The 23883-nt window shown below is 41.1% G+C and overlaps 1 protein-coding gene across 1 annotated transcript in view; it reads left to right on the plus strand.

Moving 5' to 3' along the window:
• Window positions 1–212: 212 nt before the first annotated feature.
• The window catches only part of LOC111147698 (kinesin family member 6), a 458201-nt gene continuing 434530 nt past the window's right edge, over window positions 213–23883 (plus strand). The window contains exons 1-3 of the mRNA XM_022503930.1: window positions 213–367; window positions 4623–4732; window positions 10345–10419. Coding sequence (XP_022359638.1) covers window positions 302–367; window positions 4623–4732; window positions 10345–10419 — 251 coding nt within the window. The 5' untranslated portion in view covers window positions 213–301. The remainder of the gene's footprint in view (window positions 368–4622; window positions 4733–10344; window positions 10420–23883) is intronic.

Raw genomic sequence — 23883 nt, forward strand, 5'->3', positions numbered from 1 at the left:
CAGACCTTGACCCCGCGCGTGCGCAACGATCGCCGCTCCGTCCCGCTCCAACCCCGCCCCAACCCCGCCCCAACCCCGCCCCAACCCCGCCCCAACCCCGCCCCTCAGGACTTCCTTTCAGCCCCCTCTGCAGTCCGTAACCAATTAGGGAGAGGAGGCGGTCCTGGCTGGCGCGGTGCTCCTTGGGTAGTGTCCCTAGTTACTGTTGCTAAGGCTGCGGCTGGCCGGAAGTGGTGGGAGTCAGAAGTTTTAGGAGCCCCCTCCTGAGAGAGGTCAAGGGTCAGTGCAGAGCCAAGAAGACATGGTGAAGCAGACCATACAGATTTTCGCGAGGGTGAAGCCCACTGTCCGGAAGCAGCAACAAGGGGTACGGGCAACGAGGGCGCCGGCGCGGCGGGGCCTCCCAGGCAGGGGAGGGACGGCACGCGGGGCCCTAGGTTGGGGGTGGGGGTTGGCGCCGGGCTCCGGATGTCGACCCGAGTCCCGCACACTCAGTTAAGGCGCCGCCCTGGCGGCCACGGAGACAAGAACGCCGCGCTGTCAGGGGCGCGGGCAGACAGCCGGGCCGCTCCCGCCCTGCAGCGCCCCGCCGGCGCGGACGCGGACGCTGTGCACAGAGCCCCACACAGGCGCCGGGCACACGTGTTCACGCAGGGGTCGACGCGGGCGTGTGTGCCCGAGTGCACGCTCACAGGGGCCGCGCCTCATCTTGCGCTCTTCTGGCTCCTTTCTGGCAAGCGGTCACGCAGCTCTGCACACTCTGCGGACACAGAAGCCCAAACGTCTTTCTCACTCGAGCGGCAGGTGCCAGCTGGATATGTGTGTCCATACACGTCTGAGATGTTACAGATGATGTAGGTAGTTACACAAACTCAACACCTATGACTGTGGCTCTGTGCACGGTGGGCCCTTAGGAATTTGTTGCCTAACTACATCGTCCTTCTGCGACACAAACATGAACCTTTGACATAATACTTCTTGCAGATACACATATTTATGCATCTCAAAGCATATATATATTTTAAATATATTTATATATTTAAATATATACATTTTTAAAAGTATATATATGTATACATATATATACTTTTCATTCAGAAAACATCGACTGAGCATTTATTAGGTGCTTCGTCTAGTGTGCTAAGCTCAGAGGTACAAAAAGGTTAAGATTTTGCCCTTGCCCTGAGAAGAGATGTGCTTCTTAAATGTTTCAAAACACTTTTTTTTTTTTTTCCTCCCTAGAAAGAGCACAGTCTTTCTTACCACTTAGGTATTTTGTCTGCATTATCTCTGATTCTCAGGAGAACTCTGCAAGGTCGATGTCATTTTCCTCATTTTGTAGATGAGGAGACTGAGTCTCGGGTTAAATAATTTGGTTAAGCCATCCACCCAGTGAGTGGCAGAACCAAATTTTAATGAAGGACATTTTATTCTAAAGTTCTTGGCTCTCAAGACCAAACTTTTTGCCTCCCAAAGTGAGAACTTAGGTAAGGGCAGTCTGGGTTTTACTCATGAGTGCCTGGAATGGGCATATTATTAATAATATTTTATATCTATTCCATATCTATAATATATATATGTAACATCATAGTATATCATAATGTAGCATTTGCATTGTGCTATTTATGTATTTGAAAAAATAATATGGCATCTTTGTCATCATTATCATCAAAAGTTTTTTTACTCATGGACTACTTGAGGATAAGGTGCATGAGGAGACTCCATAGAAAATACAAACTTTTTTTTTTTTAAAGGAATAAAACAGTATAGAAAGGAACCATGGATACTTTAGCATTTTCTCTCCTCTTATATTCACTTAGAAGAATGTTTTTAAAAGTTAATCATGGGGGCACCTGGGTGGCTCAGTGGGTTAAGCCTCTGCCTTCGGCTCAGGTCATGATCCCAGGGTCCTGGGATTGAGCCCCGCATCAGGCACTCTGCTCTGAGGGGAGCCTGCTTCCTCCTCTCTCTCTGCCTGCCTCTCTGCCTACTTGTGATCTCTGTCTAATAAATAAATAAAATCTTAAAAAAAAAAAGTTAATCATGTATACCAAGTGTTTTATATGTAAAGTCCCTCCATACCTCTTCAGATTCTTAGCCAAAAATATTGAGCTTGTCTACATAGACTCAGCAGTGGGAAGCAGGTGTTTGGATTTGGTAGTATTAGAGGATTGGTTGGGTGAGGGGGTGGAGGGAGTATGATAGGGGGTTGATGAAGAATCCTGGGTGCTATTTTGAACTTTCTCTTTTTTTAAAGTGCAGTGTTTGGATATTTTACTGTGCTGCCTTTTGCATTTCTTTGGTGAGATTCTGTAGGGTGGATTGTTTGATACTTCAGGAAGTATTTTTAGGTGTTACTATGTTTTTAAATAGCAGATTCTTACCACGATGCAACATTATGTCACATACACAAAAATAAGAGAACATAGCTGAACACACTTTGAGTTAGTGTATTCCTGCTCTCCCTTAGAAATACCACTTCTAACACCCGGTCTTTTTGCTCCTGGAGATGTATGGTTGTTTCTTTGCCTGTGACATTCAACTAGGAGTGATTCAAAAGTTGGTTTCTTTCTCTTTCTTTCTTTCTTTCTTTCTTTCTTTCAGATTTTATTTATTTATTTGAGAGAGGGAGACTGAGCGAAAGCGGCAGAGGGAGAAGGAGAAGCAGGCTCCCTGCTGAGCAGGGAGTCTAATGTTGGGCTTGATGGCAGGACCCTGAGATCATGATGAGCTGAAGGCAGATGCTTAACTGACTGAACCACCCAGGCACCCCTGTATTTTTCTTTCTTTCCTCTTCATTTTGTGGTTCCATTACTTCATTAGTCTTATTCCTTAAGGTAATATAAAGTAAATTATAATAATCCATAGAATGGTAACTTAGAAGATGCATAAGACAAACCTCTGATAATTTTAACAATGGCCATGCTTTTCATTTGTATAGTGCTCAGTACATTTCAAACATTCATTCTTGCATTTCTTGTAATTGCCTTCTGGGCCTTAAAACCCCCACTGTGTCTTAAATAAGTATTGTTATGACTAAAGGTAAAAAAGTCAATCTATCAGACTAACTAAATTTTCTGGTTGAGAGGGACTTTTCTCAATGCCTCAAAGAATGGCTTAATCAGCGAGAGAGAGGGTCTTTTCTATCTTCGGAGCACTGAGTGTTACAGAATTTTTGAAAACACCGTGACTCGCATTGAAAGGAGTACCTCACTCTTGTATGTTTCATGTCTTAACACACCCCTTTCACTCACTCACCTGCCTAGTCATTAACTTTTTTTTTTTTTGGTGTAGTGCCCTACAGGATATAATTTTTAAATGTCTCTTGAGAAAACCTAGCTATGGAAAGTCTCAGACCTGATGCCATTACTTTCTACAAATAATTTTAGTTTACAGGATGACTTTTCTGCATGAATTCTTCACATTTTAGGTGAGAAGTTTCAATAAAAAACTGCTTAGGAAAATTATTTACTTTTGGGAGATTTAGGTAAGCTTTTACTTGTTTAAGAATATGACTTTTCTCCCATAATCAAGCATCTAAATGAGTCTTAAACAGGAAGTATTCCCTGTTAGAAAGACTTTTATTTCCTGGTGAAAGACAAGAAGTCTTTTAAAAAAACAAAACAAAACAAAAAAAACCTCTCGATCTAATGACTAACATTTTTTATGGTGCATTACAAAATGCTTCCATTTCCATGACATCATTTATTCCCACAGCAATCTTGTAAGGAAGGCAATTCTGTTTTCCTCATTTTATGTATAAAGGAACTGAGATTCTGAATGTGGTGGCTGGTCACACAGCTGGTATATTGAGCTCAGTGTTGGACACAAGTCTTTGGGTACCAAGTCATGCTATTCTTTATTACACGTGACCTCTTTATAGGCTTAATCCTTGATTTTCCTGGCCAATAAATAAAGGAGTAGGTAACCAAGAAGAGAATCAGAGAATTTGCAGTGGAACAGGTGCTTGGTTCATTTCCATATCAGTTTAGAGAGGTTAAGTGATTTCTTCCAGGTCCTTTGCTAATTAGTGGCTGAGCTGAGAGGAGAACCTTGAAGATGACATCAAAGACATGAATTACATATATCTTTTGAAACCACATGTCTTTTATCAAATCCTGAATATGTCTCATGGAAACTTGGGCTGCTTTGAATATAACTTGAATTAGAGCATTCTTGTGAGCTCTCTGAGAAGTCTCAGACCTAGTCCTTTGATCTATGTCGGCCACTTTGTAAATGCTCAGAAATGCTTATTCCTCATAGAAAGATGTTAATTTCTGGTACGTAATTCCAAAGCAGTACTTAGATTAATGTCCTGCTTTCAGAACTATTAGTTTCTCAACAGCAGAGACATTCAGATGCTCAAATTTGAATAGTAGATCATTCAGAGAGGACCTGAGCTTTGGTAGAGCATTGATTTAGATTTTACCTCTTTTTCTGTTCCATATATTTTTCAGAGTCTGCACACAGTTCAAAGAGGAAAATTTTCCAAATTATAGTATGTTATGACTTATCTTGAGTGCAATTTTTTATACAATTACAATACCTATCATAATAACATGGTCATAATTCAAGCCATAATTTTACTGTGCTATATTCATTTGCTGCCTTCACATTTGCAGATTTATTCTATAGATGAAGATGAAAAACTAACCCCTAGCCTGGAAATTATCTTACCTCGTGATTTGGCAGATGGATTTGTGAATAATAAGCGAGAAAGCTACAAATTTAAGTAAGTTTCTCTTTTGCCTTTGCTTCTGTTTCACTATTGAACTAACTCCTGTGGTGCATTAATTATCCCCTGTGAAATCACTAGTGTCATTTCTTGGGGAGAATGTGGTGCTATTTTCTATGTCATCTAGTAGGTAGATTTCAAGTTGCTTTTTCATTGCTGGGCCCAGAGTTGAAAAGAGGGAGTGTTTCCTTTCCTTTCTTTTTTTTTTTAAAGAATTTATTTATTTATTTGACACAGAGAGAGTGAGCGAGAGAGAGAGAGCGCGCGCGAGTGCTCGCACAAGCAGGGGGAGCAGTAGGCAGAGGGAGAGAGAGAAGCGGGGTCCCTGCTGAGCAGAGATCCTGCCCAAGGTGGGATCATGACCTGAGCTGTAGGCAGAAGCTCAACCAACTGAGCCACCCCAGCACACTGAGGATGTGTTTCTCTCTGTCCAAGATGCTGTCCCAAGATCCAAGCCTTTCTTTGTTACATCTATTTCTCCAGTGTTGTCCTTTTCCTCCTTGGCCCACTGTGATTTAGGACTTATAGGAAGCTCAGTGTATGACTAAACTTTATTCAAGTTAGTAACTCAAGGTATAATCTGTGTGCTGTATCCATGAGCTTTCTTTATAACATAAATGATATCTGGGTCTCATATGCCCATATGCACACTCCATATTTCTACTGTGTCATGTAGTGGCCACTAGCCACAGGTAGCTCTTAAGTACTTAAAATGTTGCCAGCCTGAACTGGGATGTGCTCTAAGTGTAAAATACATCGAGGATTTTTGAAGGCTTGGTGTGGGAAAGAAAAAAAAAAAAGAATGTAAAACATCTCAAGAATTTTTTCATACTGATTGCATATTAAAATGATAAAGTTTGGGGTTACATTGGATTAAAAATAGGTTCTTAAAATTAATTTCACCTGTTTCTTTGTTTAAAAAAGTGGCTACTGGAAAATGTTAAATTACATATATACTCACATGTGTGGATTGCATTATATTTCTCTTGGACAGTGCTGAGCTATAGGGATCAGGCGAAACATACCCAACAGGCACCCCTGGATTGTCGTCAGTGCCTTTTGTCCAAATTCTCTTCTTCTTCTTTTTTTTTTTTAAAAGATTTTATTTATTTATTTGTCAGAGAGAGAGAGGGAGAGCTCACTAGCACACAAGCAGGCAGAGTGGCAGTCAGAGGCAGAGAGAAAAAGCAGGCTCTCCGCTGAGCAGAGAGCCCGATGTGGGACTCAATCCCAGGACCCTGGGATCATGACCTGAGCCGAAGGCAGTGGCTTAACTGGCTGAGCCACCCAGGCGTCCCAGTCCAAATTCTCTTCTGGTAGCCAGGCCTTGAAATGGGGGATTTGGGCTCCTTTATGCTGCCTTTATTCTCTGGTTTCAGTCTGTGCTATTTTCTTTCTTCCCAACTTTTGGCTTTTGAAGAAGTTTGAGGCCAAGTCAAAGCCGTGTTTGATCTCTGCCTAAATTTAGGTAGTGGATTTCTGGGTCCCCCAGAAGGAATCCTTATTGCTGTCTTGCATTTCTTTCTGGGCTGTTTGGCTCGGGCCCTGTTTTCATACTGTTTTTGCCCTTGCCCTTTGCATATAACCAGTCCAGATATTTTTTATGGTTTTCTCTTGAATTCTTATATTTATTTACTTATGTCTCATAAAATTCTCATTGGTCTTGACAGTTTATCCTTTGTGTCTCATTTGCCCCATCTTCTTTTATAGCCCATCTTCTTGTGTCTAGCAGATGGCTGCAGAGTAAGGTGTGTTTACCCTGTCTTTTTGGCTCCCCATTGCCTTTCATTTTGTTCTTTAAGGAACAGCTTTATAATACATGACTTACTTTTTCTGAAGTGGGTCTTCCCCAACTGATGTAAGCATGCCACATATGTCAGTGGCTATGACTTCATGACAGCTGAGCGGAGTCAGTCTCCTTTTATAAAGCCACAGTTTGCTGAAACATTTTATTCAGCATGATTCTATGTGATTGTTAGGAACAACTGGCCATGTCTCTATCTATTGTCCTTTTCCAAAGTATTCTTTATATTATGTAGATAGAAACAGTGCATTTAAACATGTTCATTGAAAATGTGTTATTTGCTTTTTTTAAAATCTTACTCATTCTTTCTAAATCTCTGGATTAAAAATATTGGCTTTGCATTTTATTTTTATTTATTTATTTATTTAAAGATTTTTATTTATTTATTTGACAGACAGAGATCACAGGCAGGCAGAGAGGCAGGCAGAGAGAGAAGTAGGGGAAGCAGGCTCTCTGCTGAGCAGAGAACCTGATGCAGGGCTCGATCCCAGAACCCTGGGATCATGACCTAAGCTGAAGGCAGAGACTTTAACCCACTGAGCCACCCAGGCATCCCTGGCTTTGCACATTAAATCAAGAAATTAGTAAGGTATTTAACTTATACCTATGTTCAGAGATAAATATTTCAGCATCTTAAGGGTGTTTCGTCCCAAGAACATTCATTCATTCAATCAGTAAATGTTTATTGACCATCCTCCGTGTGCTGTTTTAGTGGCTAGGAACATAGCAGAGAATGCAACAAAGGTCCAGCTTTTATGGTGCTTACATTTTAGTGAGAGGAGGTAGATAGGCAGATCCTTAAGTAGAGTGTATATCAGAAAGTGTTAAGTGCCACAGAGAAAAATAAGGCAGGCAAGGGTAATAAAGAGTGCCAGGAAGAAGGGCCGCAAAGGAGAGGGATAGAATATTTCATAGGGCAGTCAGGGAAGGCTTCCCAGGAGGGTGATATTTGAGCAAAGGCTTAAAGGAGGTGAGGAAGTCAGACATTCAGATATTGGAGGGATTGGGATTCCAGGTCAAGGAAAAACCAAGAACAAGTCCCGGAGATGGGAGTGTGCTGGCATGTCTGAGGAAGACTGAAGGGGTCTGTGTGGCTGGAGAAGAAGAAGGTTAATGGAGCAGCTGAGTGGCCAAATCCTAGGGAGCCTTAGAAGTCATTGTAAGGATTGTTTGGGGGAAAAAGTCATTGTAAGCTTTTCCCTCCCAATGTCTTTTGGGAAGGTAATGGAGGGTTTTGAACAGAAGAATGAAATAATTTCACTTAGGTTTTAGCAGGATCATTTGTCCTAGCACCTGAAAAATAGACTGTAAGAGCAGTCTGTTTCAAGACCAGGGAAGAAATTATGGTAGCTTGGGCCGGGGTAGTAGCAAGTGGAAATGTGGAGAAATAGTTGGATTCTAGATGCATTTTGAAGGTCAGAGGTGACAGAGTTAGTGAACAGGTGGGACTGAGAGTGTAATGGAGAAAGAGAGGACTCAGGATGCCCTGAGGGCTTTGGGCTGCATGTTTAGAAGGATGGAGTTGTCCTGTATTAGGATGCGGAGGACCAGGAAGAACAGGTTTGGGGTGGGAAGAGGTCAACATATGCCAAAGTCGAAATGGATTTTACAAAAAGCCTACTCAACTTCCTGATAACTGAAAAGACCTCCTCAGAATCAGGACACCGAAGTTATGTTTCGGGGGGCGGTACTGATTAGCTCCAGGGCTGTGAATAAATTGCTTTATCTCCCTGGGCTTCAGCTTCCTTTTCTGGAAAAGGTTCCACAGAACTCTTTAAACTCTCTGATTCTGTTTTGTCCTTCCATGGTTTTCAGATGCCAGCTGATCCTTAATGACTTTTCAAATTACTAGGTAACTACATTACATAAACTTAAATATTTTGGGATGATGATATTTGGTCTTTAAGTACCATTATATGATTTACTGAAACTCCTGCCGTCTCTTGGGTTTACATGGTGGTCGATGTAATTCCTATTACTCTGGGAGGTGGAGTTGGGAATGGCTGATGGATTCACTCAGACGTGGCCAGCCTGGTTGAAGAAGCAAATCAGCCCGATCGCCATCATCCTCAAAAGCACCGCTGGGTCTGTGCTCAGATATCACAGTAGGTAGAGCTCTGAAGAGCACTTGAGCGGCCCTGTGTTATGTCAGCGTTCATATCTGAAGCTGTGACGCACCTGCAGGGTTTTGAGGAGTGTTCTGAGCAAACCGGTAAATACTGCTGTCTAAGATATAATCTTGCCTGCTAAATGACCTGGCTGCCAGAGTGTCTGACAATCCCTCTCTTTGTATAGTTTCATTATTTGCTTCTTCAAAAGGGAGGTAGATAAGCTCTAAGGATCTTTTGAAGTTAATGTTGATTAAAGACCATGAATTTCATTCCATTTTGTATTTCCTGCCCAACTCCAGACATTCACCTGAACTCCTGGGTCATGAAAATAGTCCCACATCTCATGTAGTCTCCACTTTTTTTTTTCCCCTAAAGACTTTTTTTTTTTAAATTTATTTGTCAGAGAGAGCACAGGCAGGGGGAGCAGCAGGCAGAGGGGGAGGGAGAAGCAGGCTCCCTGCCAAGCAGGGAGCCTAATGCTGGACTCAATCCCAGGACCTGGGGTTCATGACCTGAGCCAAAGGCAGATGCTTAACCAACTGAGCTACCCAGGCGTCCCCATGTAGTTTCTACTTTAATAGACCATGGGTCCCGCTTGTGAGTCACAAGTGAGACCCATGGACCAGAAGTTCCTAAGCTATTCTGAAGGCCGCTTAGGATGCGCTCAATATGTTTGTTTTAAAGGTTTTGCTTTAAAGCCACACCACCCTTATTTTTTTTATTTTTGAAAAATTTTAAACATGCAGAAGAGGTGGAAAAATAATGCAGTATAGCCTCTCCTGGACCCTTGGTGGGAGATTCACCGATTGTTAACATTTTGCCCTATATCCTTATGCTTCTCTCTCTCTCTCTCTTTTTCTCCCCACCTTTCAACCCCTCTCCTCCTTTACCTCCCCATGTGTTACATTCTTCCTCTTACTTCCTTCGTAATGTTTTAATGAGGGCCATTCCTGCCAGTAAGCGACTTACCACACTATAAAAGTTACCTTGAGTTTCCCACTGTGCTCATGATCTCATACGAAGCTCAGTCACGGCACCGTTGCGAGATAAGAAGCACTGACACCATTCCACCACCCTATGCCCCTGGCCTTGGCATTCTGATAAAGACATCTCTCTACAGGCCCATCTTGATTTACTTTTTGACTTTTGATTCATGATCAACCCAAAGGGGCAAAACTACCCTGAGAGTTTAAGTGGCCGATACCAGGATGTAGCACCTACTGATGAAAAATCAACCTCAGTTCACAATTTAAAAACTAAGTTCGATAATCATACATTTCATAGCTGCGTTCTGTCCTTACAGGTCAGACATCAGAAGTTCACTGGCTTATTTACATCCTGTTCTTGGGTTTCCATTTCACACACTTATCTGGATTCGAATTTGATGCCAGTTGCAGACACTGTCCCTCTTGAGGCTAAAGAACACACAGTTTATTATTTGGTTCAAAGCTGCTGCAGTTTTTCAGAGGGATTTATTGTGCAGATCTTGTCAAAGCAATACTGTTTACCCACCATTTGTATACAGGGGTACAACAGCGCAGTGTGGTCAGGACTACAGGGCAAACATTGTGTCAGGTTAGGTAAGCCCAGTGATGTAAATATGGGGTAATTTGCAAAGCTTTTAGGAAAAAAAATATTAATCCAATTGTGTTTGAAGCTCAGCTTTTCAATAACTACCACTTTCATATTTGCAGATTTCAAAAGATTTTTGATCAGGGTGCAAACCAAGAGACCATTTTTGAAAACATTGCCAAACCAGTTGCCGAGAGGTAGGATTTCCTATATTTTATTCGGTGGGTTGGTGGTTTTTCATCTTGTCTTCAATTTTCAGATAATTGTGGTAATGTGCTTCGACATATCAATTATATACTCATTGCTGCAGGACATGCAATGATGCTAGTATTAATACCTTCTACTTATATAGCTGTTCATTTTAGATGTAGATTTTGAGCCTTAAAACAAACCAGAGAGGTAGAAGAGCCATTATTACTCTCATTTTACAGGCTGTGTAACTGAGGATCGGAGAGATTAAGTGACACTGCTCAGGATTGTGTGGCTCATGGTAATGGAGTGCTGGGTCGGGTACATCACCATACTGTTACGTCCAGGCTCTTCCTTCAATATAGCATTTCTAACATCTGACCAGAGGGATGAAGGCTGAGGTATGGGTGACACCAGGAGGCCTACTAATGGTTGACCCAGCCCAACCTCACAGTAATAACTACTTTTCAAAGCTTGGCCCTTAACTTCTAGGTCCCTTGTGTTTGTATGTATTCAGATAGTTCGAGGCTATTGACTATTAGAACCAAACTCACATGACAATACCGAATAAATCAGAATGCTATTTTATTAGCATACATTGGCAAAAGTCTCCTTTGGACTAGACACTCAGGCCCTTTTGATAAGGACTTTCTCTTCTTATAGGAAATCTATATGAGAAATTACCACTACCTAAAGTTGCTTTCTCATCCTGGTATCAGCTGGATGTTCTAATGACCTCATAATCTCCAGATACATCTATCTTCATGATTAAAATGAAAAATGTTCAGGCATTCCCCAGGTTAGGATGGTTCAACTTATGATTTTTTGACTTTAGGGTAGTGTGAAAGTGATAGGCATTCAGTAGAAAACCTATTTTGAATTTTGCATTTTGCTCTTTTCCTTGGCTAGTGATTTGCAGTAGAGTACTCCCTTGTGATGCTGGGCGAAGACAGTGGGCACAGCTTCCAGCCAGCCATGTGATCACAAGGGTCAATAACCAATGCACTTGCAGCCATTCTGTCCCCATATAACCATTCCATTTTTAAAATTACATGAGGTATTCAATACTTTATTATCTTTCTGGTGGATGATATTTACCCCCTTGCAGGCTACTGGGAGGTTCAGAGCGCACTGAAGGTGGGCTAGACTAACCTGTGATGTCTGGTGAGTTAGGTGTATTAAATGCATTTTCGACTTGTGGTAGGTTTCTTGGACAGAGCCCTATTATAAATGGAGGAAGATCTGTATCCTTTAAATAAGCCCATTTTTCAATTCCACTCATCAGTATACCCTTTCCCACAGATCTTGCTGGAAACCCATAGTCACATTTTGTCTCTCAAACTCTGTTTTCTGAATCCTACTCAAACTAAGCCTTTCTCTGTTAAGACAGTCTTCCTTCACGGTGAGTGAAATGCAATCAAGTAGGCTTTGGTTGTTTCGGTTAGAGTCACAATCCAATAACTTCTCCAGATTAAATTCAGGTCTCTTTGACTGCATGTCACACATCTCTAAAATTCTCTTCCTTGTAGTAATCCTTTGGGTTATGTCATTTTTCAGTAAGCTGACCTCATGTGTTTTATTTTGAAACTTCCTAAAGTCGTTCAGGGAGGGAGCCTTAGTTTCTGTTTCCTGGATGTCTGGTTCTTTCTCCACTACTAAGAGCTCCTCCATCTTGAGCCCACTTCCCCTTCCAGCTCTTGCTGCATCCCTAGTCTGGAATTGTCTTCCTTCAGAAATCTGCATCGTTGCCCCCTTAGCTTTGAGGTCTTGCCCATATGTTACCTTCTCAGTAAGGCTTGCCTTTAATAACTGTACTTGAAATTGCATTCCCTTTCACACTTCCCTGTTTTATTTTAGTTTTTTAGCACTTACCACCATCCAATATGCTGTATAGTTTCGTTGTTTATTAGTGTTTTGGTCTGTCTTCCACTGGAACAAAAGCTCTACAAAGGCTAGGATTTGTTTTGTTCTCTGACTTGGCAATGACACCCAACCTGATGATGACAAGATTTCAAGAATGACAAGCATTTTTATCCAGGCTGCTCAAGTGTTCTTAGTGGATCCTATCTTTTGAAGAGAAGAGAGAGCAGGGTGTGGGGTGGGAGGGACAGAGAGAGAGGATCTTAAGGAGGCTCCATGCACAGCATGAGCCTAATGTGGGGCTTGATCTCACGACCCTGAGATTATGACCTGACCTGAAATCAGGAGTTGGATGCTTAACTGACTGAGCCATCCAGGCACCCCTCTTTGTCCTTTTTAAGACTTTTTTCCTTATATCCCATTTTTCCTGAAACTATTTTTGCTGTTTTGTTTTGGTTTTTTTTCTGTTAGCCTTTATCTGGTTTATCTTTCTCCATCTCTTAATTCAACTACCCTGCAACATTTTGTTATATATATATAAATATAAATATATATTTATATATATAGCTGGCTTTTATATATATATACATACATATATATATATATATGTATGTATATATATATATAGCTGGCTTTTTCCTTTTCAGCCACACTCAGAGTCCCTGATCTTTAATTGGGTACTTTGACCTGTTTATATTTATAAATATAATATATAATGATGATGATGATGTTTGGAGCTATTCTTCCTATCTTAATTTATTTTTTCCATTCACCATACTTTATTGTTTTCCTTTGTTGCTGTTTGTTGGTTTGACAATACTTGTTGCTGCTGTTGCTGCTTTCCATTTTCTCCCTGAAGGTGTACATTGTACTTTAACAGCCCCAGTGTAGTTTAAGTTCAGATATTTAAACTCATTTATATTTTTTCTCAATATCTTAACTTTTTCCCTCTGCCTCTCACTTTGCACACCTTAACTTTGCCTTTCCTACCCCTATCATTTCCAGTGTTGAGACCAACTGATAACTGCATTCTGGGTTGTTGTTAATCATTTTTATTAATAGCATTTATTTAAATGTGTCTCTGAGTTAATATTTATTACTTTGCTCACCATTGTTCCTTATACTCTTCTCTACTTCTTAGATTCCTTTTTGAGTTTTGCTGGTCATCATCCTTTAATAAATTTTTAAATGGAATTTGACTGGGCCTACGATAATCCCAGCTTAAACATTTCCTTTCTCTCATAACTGTGAAGATACTGCTCCATTGCCCCTTCATTTGCAGTGTTGCTGAAGAGATGTCAGTGTCAATCTGGATCTTATTTCTTCGTAGAAAATGCCTTTCTTTTTTCCTTTCTGGAAGCTTTTAGGATTTTTTTGATTTTGTTCTTTTTTCATATCAGTGAATCTGTTGATTGTGTAAGCATGACTGTTTTTTCATGTATTCATGTGTTCTTGTCTCATTCAGCCACTGCAGTCTGAAAACTCTTATATTCAAGCTCAAGGGTCAGGTCATCATGTTGATAATATTTTTAAGAATGAACAAAATCATTTCCTTCTGTCCAGCTGTTTATTTTCTCTTTTTGGAACTTGTATTTCCAGACCTATCACTTCTCTCCTTCAAATATTATAATTGTCCATTCCTAGTTCCCATCTCTTTGTATTTTGGTTCTAAGTTCTGAAAAAATTTGTTAGCTCAGTCTTTCAGCATTGGTAATTTGCTTTTCAGTTGTGTCGTGTGCATTCTCTTCACCTGCTGCTTAAATTCTAGAGATGGGGAGAGAAGGTCTGTTCTTGTTTATTGATGTAATGTCTGTAATGTCCTCCCTTTTCACTCTGAAGACAATTATTATTTGGATTGGCATTTTTTTTCCCCCTGTATGCTTTTTTTTTTTTTTTTTTTTTTTTTTTTTTTTTTAGTTTTTATGCTCTATTGTTGCTTTCCTGGTGCAGATTTTCCTCAGATATTCGGTGATTTTAAGAAATACTTTGTATTCCCTGTGATTAGTCTTCAGGAATAAAAGCCCAGTGGAAATCCAGCCACTCTACACAGGCCCTTTCAAGCTGTTCTGTTGGGTTAATATATTGTAGCTTAATTTTGGTTGCTGTGTACAATTAAAGTGAAATAAAAATTAGTTCTATTTCTTTCTAAAATAGTGTAATTCAGGATTCTTGCTAATTTAGACTCATTTTTTCCTACCTAAGTCAAAGAATGGTAAGACTGCAAGACTGCAGAGCTGCATGACCAGTGGTGAGAATTTTTTTTTTAATTTAATTTAATTTTATTATTATTATTTTTTATTTCTTTTCAGTGTAACAGTATTCATTGTTTTTGTACCACACCCAGTGCTCCATGCAATACGTGCCCTCCCTAATACCCACCACCTTGTTCCCCCAACCTCCCACCCCCTGCCCCTTCAAGATCCTCAGGTTGTTTTTCAGAGTCCATAGTCTCTCATGGTTCACCTCCCCTTCCAATTTCCCTCAACTCCCTTCTCCTCTCCATCTCCCCATGTCCTCCATGTTATTTGTTATGCTCCACAAATAAGTGAGGTGGTGTAGTGGTGAGAATTTATAAAGATTTACATTTGTGTCATTGGAGATTAAGTAAAAGAATCTTCGTGGTTAGTTGTTTATTATTGAGTACATTTCTGTAGGAAGTACTTTGTCATCCTGCATCTTTTGAACTTTTTCTGAAATATATCCTGTGTTGCTTAGTAACATGCAGAAACAGCCTTTTTTCATATTAGTTTTGCTTATGGATTTTGGATTAGATTTTTATAAAGATAAAATTTAGTAGGCACACAAATCACGCAAATGTGTATAGTATATAGTATTGTATGATATGAAAGAGATTGTAGAGGTTTTTTTTTTTTTTTTTTTAGTTATTGAAGTACAGTTGTCATACAGTGATACAGTGTAATATTCATTTAAGGTATAAGGAATTTGTGGTTTGATGTGACATTTCACCCAGTGTTCTGGTTCTCAAGCTGGTGTGCAACTATTTCGGGAATATGTAGTAGACTCTCATGGGTTGCCTGAAGCCACAAGCCAAACGTGGCACCTCATCCTGAGAGCGAATTTGACTGAAAAATTGAAGGAGAGGAGGTTGAACTCTCAACTTCTCTGAGGTCCTATCCCATGCACTTGTAAGTCTACAGAATTCCCGTTTTTCAGTCAGTCTTAGGTTTTACCTAAAAGCTTGGGGTATAGGAAATATATTTTTATGTGCAGTGAGTGCTTTCGGAAAAACAGAAATTTAGTATTTTAGAAAAACGTAGTTTGACCAAAACGAGTAGGGTGCACACCATCAGGGGGATTGATTAAGCCAAAGACAGAGGTCCCCACAGCTGGCAGTAGACAAGCTAATGCATCTGCAAGGCAACGAGGCCAGCCCGGTGATGTTGCTTTTAGTCACCCTGTGAACCAGTTCTTTTTTTTTTTTTTTTTTTAAGATTCTATTTATTTATTTCAGAGAGAGAAAAGAGAGAGAGAGAGTGTGTGTGTGCATACAAGCATGAGCGGGGGGAGGGGCAGAGCGGGAAGCAGACACCCTGCTGAGCAGGGAGCTTGATGCAGGACTCAATCCCAGGACCCTGGGGTCATGACCTGAGCCAAAGGCAGATGCTCAACTGACTGAGCCAGCCACCCAGGCACCCCGAACCAGTTATTTTTAACCTCTGATTTTTACCACAGTTGAACAATACCAAGTGCAAGCTGAGAAGAGGATGAAGAGAGAAAGAAAGCAGGCTCTGGGACTGCCAGCAGAGTCTTGAAGAGGGATGTATTAGAATACTTGCCCGGTGCTGTGGCTGGGCGGGAGGACAGGCCTCGGTCGAGGAGATAGGCTTATGGGAGGGGTGGTCCCACACTTCCAGTGGGTCAGGGTCAGGACCCTGCAGCATACTGTGGCTCTGGGAAACAGGCTCTGCTGATGCTGCTGTTGGTTGCATAGCTTGTCCAGGCCTGCTGCACTAAGCAGACACAAGGAGACCAGAGTGGAGTACAAGAGAAGCCACAACAAGAGTACTTAAAAAAGTAAACTCAAATCTCACTGGCTGGTTTTTCACCTCTGTGTACTCATGCTTCTACCTTATCTGGCTCCAGCAGTGTGGCAATGGAATGATCTGATTCTGCCCTCGGCCCTGTCATTTACTTACTGTGGGACTCTGGGTCTGACCTGCCCCTTCCAAATCAGTTATCCCCTCAGAGAAAGGCAGACACCAACAAGACCAACTTTACAAGATTGTTTTGGTATGAAAAGAAAGAGTACATTCAAATGTACTTTGGGAACTTCAGTGCCTTCTTTATTCTAAGGGTTGAAAAAAATTAGACATTCTTTTTCCACTTTAAAAATATGCCCAGTAGCTTACGGCTTCAGACCAAGATGAAGTAGATACACTTCTCTCTATTCTTCTCACTAAGTACAAGTGAAAACTCTGGGCATTATATGTAAAAGAGACATAAGATTCTGAAAGTAGGGAGAAGAAGGTAGATGAGCCAGAGGAACTCAAGACCTGAGGAATGATGTGGGGTTGGTTTTGTTTTGTTGTTGTTTTGTTTTTTGGGTTTTTTTTCCCCTCATGTGTCCCAGACTGGATGCTGGAAAAACTGGCAACCCAGAAACACGAATAGTCTCAGACAAAAGTGTCAAGAAAAGTCCGTTCTCTACAGCCAGAGGACCAGGAAAGGGGCAACTGTATGAGACAGAAACTTCTAGATACTAATTGCCTTACTCCATCCAGATACCATGGAAAAATCCCCAGCCCCACCCCAACAGCAAAGGCCTGGCTGTCACAAGGGACCCCATTCCCCACTGCCAGGGTGGTATCAGAGGAGTGGAAAGAATTTCATCCCCACTTGGAGATAACAACTTCTCCCTCTCCCCTCCCCCAAGTTGTCATTGGAAGTTGTGTGGAATGCTGGAGTTCACCACCATCCAATAGGAGCAAGGCCTCGCTCACCCTGATGTGGAATCAGTGGGCAGCAGTAAGGTCCCCCTTCCTCTCCTTTCCAAGGGGGGTGTCAGATGAGGCCTAGAAGGAAGCCTGAAATCTCACCCCCACCTACAGCATGCCAAAACAAGATTGAATTATGATTCAGAATCTTATAATATAGTACCTAAGCTATCTAGGGTACAATTGAAAATCATGCATCAAATACGAAATATCAAGAATCAGGAGAACATCAGCTCACATAAGAAGAAATAATCAACAGAAGCCAGTACATAGATGACACAGGTCTGGAACAATCTAAAGATTTTAAACAGTCACCGTAGAACTGCTTCCATGAGCAATTAGGAACATGCTTGAAACAAATGAAAAAATTCAAAGTCTCAGCAAAAAAATAGAAGATATAAAGAAGAACCAAATGAGAATTTAGAACTGAAAAGTACAGTGACTTAAATAAATTAGAAAAAAAAATGACAGATGGCTCAACAGCAGAAGGGAGAGCTCAGAGAAAAGAAACAATGAATTTGAAGAGGGTAACAACAGAAATCACCCAATACGGACAATAGAAAGAAAATAGGCTGGGAAAAAAGTGAGGAGACCCTCAGGGACCCCTGAGAACTATAGCAAAAAATCTAACATTCATGTCATTGGAGTTCCCAAGGAGAGGAGAAAGAGTGTGGAGTTGAGAAGTATTCAAAGTAGTAATGGCTGAAAATTCCCCAGTTTTGGCAAAAGCCATAAATCTAGAGCTTTAAGAAACTGAGCAAACCTCTAACAGGATAAACTCACATCCGCTTTAAGCCACATCATTGTTAAACTTCAGAACACTAAAGACAAAGAGAAAATCTGAAAGCAGTAAGAGAGAGAGATGATACCTTACATACAGGAAAAAAGAATAGTTTGAAGTATAGTGGGCTTCTCATCAGAAATCAAGAAATCTAGAAGGAAGTAGAATATTCTCAAGTGATGATAGAAAAGAAATGCTGGCCCAGAATGTATACACAGTATACACAGTGTAATTAACAGTCAGGAATCAAGGGGAAATAAAGATATGTTCCAACAAAGAAAAACCTAAGAGAATTAGTTGCCAGTGTACCTTCCCTAAAAGAAGGGATAAGGGAGGTTCTTGAAAAAAAGGGAAATGAAAGAAGAATGAATCTTGAAACACTAGCAAGGAAGAGAGAACAACAGAAAGAGCAAAAATATGCATTAATAAAATAAACTGTGTTTCTCCTCTTGAGTTTAAAAAACCATGTTTGATGAAGCAAAAAATAAAGCACTGTTTGATGACAATTACATCATAAATCAGAGAGGGTGGAAGGTTTCTATACTTTATTCAAACTGATAAGATGTCAACATCAGTAGATCTCTGATGATGGAAGAGTTCTTGATCTTTTTTTTTTTTTTCTCTTAAGATTTAACTCATTTATTAGAGAGAGAGTGAGCACAAGTAGGGAGAGGGGCACAGAGTGAGGGAGAGGGAGAAGCAGACTCCCAGCTGAGCCAAGAGCCCGACGTCGGACTGGATCTTGGGACCCTGGAACCATGACCTGAGCTGAAGGCAGATGAATGATTGAGCCACCCAGGCGCCCTAGGAGTTCTGTATCTGAATTGCAGTGATGGTTTCTTGTACCTACACATGTGATAAAATGACACACATATTGTACTGATGTTAGCCTCCTGATTTTGACAACATACTCAAGTTATGCAAGAAATAACCATTGGGGGGAACTGGGTGAAGGATACACAGAGCCACTCTGTCCTCTCTGCCATTTCCTGAAAATTTGTAACTATTTATTTTAATAAAAAATTAATATTTCCACATCTGAAAACTTTAGTGTCATTTGTTCTGTGATGTTCTTCAATTCAGTAAATTTGGTAATACAAATTATTAGACTTCTCCCCCATGGGACTCAGTAAAACTAATTCTATTAGACATTCACCACAACATGCCTGCCAGTAATCACTTTATTTTCTCAAAGTTGGCTTTTAAGTAGAAAACATTGGTCACCATCAAATTATACAAAAACCCACTGGCTCCCACAGATCTTTTCAACTTCTGCCACAGTTTTATTTCACCAGATGGATCGTTTATAAACACGTACCTGTGCTTGGCTCCACTTCCTGCTCTGCTGAATTTCCTGAATTTCTAGCTTTTGTGATTTCACTATTATTCTTAAATGGAAACTCTTAAGTGTAGCTCTTTTAAAATTTTATCTTCAACTGAAAACATGGCTTTGTGCTTAAAAACCAGAACACATATCAGCTTTTAAACCCCCCTGAAATTATATAAGATGATGACCTAAAGATGTTTAATAAGGATCATATTACCATGCTGTGCACAGCTTGTGAACTTGGAGAGAGCATGGCAGTCTACCTGACAAACACAGATTGTATTAAGGGTGCACATTTAAAGTAATGAAATTTACTATCGTAGGTAAACAAATGAGTCTAAATCTGGATGTCTCTTCTTAGGAATGGCCATTCAAGAAATTGCATGCCACCGTCAGTTTTTCAAGGATAACTAAATTAAAGCTATTTGTGATGCACATGATAAAATACCTCTAGAAATGGTCTGAGAGTTGTATGAAGCAGTTTGACTGTGGGAACTAGGAGTTCTCTGGCAGAGCAGAGATATGTGATGAAAATTGCTGAGTCAGTGGTAAAATAAGTAGCATGGCTTAAATTAAGAAGACAATAAAAGAGACTGACTGGTGGATCAGGGGTGTTTTCTCTCACAGTGATGTGACTCCTTAGCCAGAAGATAACTTGTCTTAGGCTGGCATGCCCCCTACTAAAACAGATCCTGAGGCCAGGATTGTGAAGGTGAGCCCAGGGAGCACCACCAGTGAGTGGGGAAGTGAGACAGTGAAAGGAAGGAAGCCACCGGGAGTTATGTTAAGAGAGTTTGTTACTATTTTGGGAGCTGGGACTCAATCCCACTGGAGTTCTCTGGGGGACTGTGAAGGGCATGCCTCAGAGGTGTTCCACCCAAGAGGCAAAGAACCTCCTCTATATTCCACCACACCTGTCTATCATTGGCTGGGGGCTGCTTCCGGGGTGTTAACACGTGGCACTTCTAGTCTCACCTGTACGTGTACTAAACAAGCCTCCTAGTCCTGGTGAGTGTGCGGGAAGAGGGCAGCAGGCTCTTGCAGTGAGAAGCCATTTGCGTGAATGGGAACAGCCAAGTCTTGAGTTGATAGGGATGGGACCCCCTCTAATTTCTGCGACAGGACACCCGCATTTCTGCTGATTGTCGCCCAAGAACATCTGGGCTTCTCTCCTCAGCAATGGCCCTGATAGGAAAGCAGATCAAAACAAAATTCAAAAAGAAAACGAAACCCGATGTGATCAGTAACTACATCTTATATTAAGACTGTGTTCTTAAAACATTGTAATACTGGAATGATGAGAAATTATGTGCATGTTTTCTTCCCAGTTTTCTGAACTTCACATACTCAGTATCATTTTGCCCATTCATCCTTGAGGAAGTAAAACAGTTTCCTTGTCCATAAGTGATTAAGAACATTCTTTTTTATATGTGCTGGTCCTCAAAAACAGCAAGTGTGTTCCCAGCTCAGGGCCTTTGCACTTGCTATCCCTTTTGCCTGGAACTCTCTGTTGCTCCTGGCTTATACCTCCTTATCCAGCAGGTCTCTGCTCCCATGTCTTCTCAGTGAGATCTTCCCTGACCACCCCACGTAAGAAAACAGCCCCCACCCTGCTCTTATCCTTACCGTGCTCGATTTTTCTTTATAGCATGTGTCACCCACTAACATACTGTACACAGAGTTTACTTGTCAAGTTTGTCTATTGCCTGCCTCTGCCCACTCAAATGGAAGCTTCGTGAAAGCACGGACTCTTCATCTGTGCTCACTGCTGTAACCTTAGCTCCTAGGACAGCGTCGGGTATATACTGGATATTCAATGAATTGCTGTTGAGGGAGAGGCTCAGTATGAAGAGGATCATTCTTTCAGGGCCGTAGCTTTCCCTCTCTTGCTGAATGCATGGTGATGGGCTCTCTTTGCTATAAAAGGAGTTTTTACTTTTGCTTCCTTCCTGAGGTATTTTTGTGGACAGGCCTTCCCAGTGAATCAAAACATGACAGATAGCTGCTTTTTTTTTCTTTTTTTTTGGTCTAGTCTGGTGGTTTTCAAAGTGGTCACCTCAGAACTTGGGAGGCATGTGGATTCTCTAGCCTCACTCAGACCTGCTGAATCAGAGCAGTCTCTTCTAACAAGGCCTGTACATGCTTCTGATACACTAACCCCGAAACTGAAGCTGGAGATTGTGTGATCTAGGCAGACAGCTTGGGAGAGTGCACTCCTGGTGTTTGTCTAGAGGGATATCTTTTCCAGAGATCTGAGCTGTACTCTGAGCAACTTTACACTTCTGAAATTTTGGTGCGTGTTTATAATTGTCATGCCACTTCTTTCTAAAATGAGTGGAAACACCTCACCCTACTGCTGGGGAAGGCTTTCTGAGTGTGAGCCCCATGTGCAGGGCCCCCTGTGCGGAAGGGCACCTGTCTTAGTTTAACACTCTGTTGTTCATGTTTATAGGACAATTAAAAAGTAACAGAGAAATCAGAAACTATTTGGCTAAGGTTCTTAATCAGTTATGACTAGTTTTCAGGAATTTGAACACTTTCTCTAAAGAAGTAAATGAGGGAGACTATGTAACACGTTAAGACCGTGGACTTTGGAGCCATAAAAGTATGGTTCAGTTCCCACCTTTAATACTTGATAACTCTGTGGCGCTGAGCAAGTTACTCATTCCATGTCTCAGTTTTTTAACTGTAGTTGGGGAAAATGGCGCCACTATAGCTACTTTGTGAGGATCAGATGAACTGGACACAAAAAACATGCCCCAGTACACAGTGTGGGCTCAGGAAGTGTTAACTAGCACACATTTTGGCTCATCACCAGTATTTTTCTGGACTAAGATTTTTCATTCCTGTGCAGGGTTTTACCAAGTTGTGAATGCTTTTCTTTATGGACTTCCCTCCCCTGCCCCCTGATTCTTGTTAGATTTGGTTTTTCGTGAGGCAGAAATCTGCCATTTTATCAGAAATCTTTACTTCTGGACATGAAGATGCAGTCCCAGATGATCCAGAGATATTTCCAGTTATTATTATTCACCTTCCTATCTTATAAATGAATGATAAACAAAGAAAGCAGGGGCACCTGGGTGGCTCAGTGGGTTAAGCCGCTGCCTTCGGCTCAGGTCATGATCCCAGGGTCCTGGGATCGAGCCCCGCATCGGGCTCTCTGCTCAGCGGGGAGCCTGCTTCCTCCTCTCTCTCTGCCTGCCTCTCTGCCTGCTTGTGATCTCTGTCTGTCAAATAAATAAATAAAATCTTTAAAAAAAAAACAAAAAACAAAGAAAGCAAATGGAATGCAAAGGCTTCTGGAAAATCCTTCCTACACAAATGTGAAGTGATTGATTACAACTGGCAAGGTTTTTACTATACTTATTTGAATTTACAATTGACTGGCAAAAAGTACAACCATAGTTAAAATACGTTATTTAAATTGTTGGGGTAAATACAGCAGTAAATTTACTTAGTGCGCCATCTAAATGTCTTCATTTGAAAGTTGTTTTACTTGGAGCAGATCTCTGAGCAGAATTTCTGTCATTCTCAGTGAATGTGGCCATTCCTATGCCTGGCCAGGTGTTTTTGGTCAAATTTTTAACATAATTCTGGCTAAATAACATGAACAGACTTACTTATTGTCATTTGATAACAGCGAGAATACATTTGATTTTATGTGGAGCTTTGCCAACCTTATAGTACTTGCACACACATGATCTCACAGTTTTTACCTCAACCCCATGGGTAGGCAGGCCTTATTTTTCCCCTTTTAGATAAGAAAACTAGGGCTCTGAGCATTTAATTGACTTCCATGGGGTCACACAGTAGTTAGGTTGTGGAACTGAGACTAGAATAGGTCTTTCTTTCATGGTCCTTTGATCTCCACATTGCTCTATCACACAGCAGTGTTTGTGTATTTCATTGCATTTCAGTGAGATTACCCTTCTAAATTCACCAGTGAGGTTGGTGTCACCAAATCAGTGGGCAGCTTTCAGTCCTCATCCTGGTTGACTTTCAGGAGCATTCAGCAGTGTTAGCTCTTCTCTGCTGGCCATTGTAAACAGGCACAACTGAGGTGTTGGCTTTGTTTTGGTCAGTGCCAGGGGTGGGGGTTCGGCAGGTGTGGGAAGTGAAACGCAACTTCTCTTTCAGTTCCCTCCTCCTGGATTTGTTCTTCCTGTGCTCTAGAATCCATGATCTCTGTGGTCCTGTAACCACTGTACCCTTTTCCCATGCTCTCTCAAATGTTCATGTCTTCCAGATGACATTTCTTCCCTTTGTCCATAAAATGTCTTCATTCAGTGTGGCTATTCTTTGAGGAAAAGAACTAGATTGGATAAATTAACCATTATTTATCACTCATTCAGCTAACATTTTCTGAGCGCTGGGTATATATCAGGCGCTGAAAGTAAGTCTTAACTTTTTTGAAGGAATTTTTGTTATATGAAAATATCCTTGTTTACCAAAATCAGGCCAGGGCTGATAGCATTTCAGGCATGAAGGTACACTGAAATGAGAGATGTTAAGCTGTGTGTTGGAAGATGTTTTGATCAAGTGTCGAATT

This window comes from Enhydra lutris, unplaced genomic scaffold, assembly GCF_002288905.1.
Source record: "Enhydra lutris kenyoni isolate GAN:26980312 unplaced genomic scaffold, ASM228890v2 scaffoldscaffold17, whole genome shotgun sequence".
Lineage (NCBI taxonomy): Eukaryota > Metazoa > Chordata > Mammalia > Carnivora > Mustelidae > Enhydra > Enhydra lutris.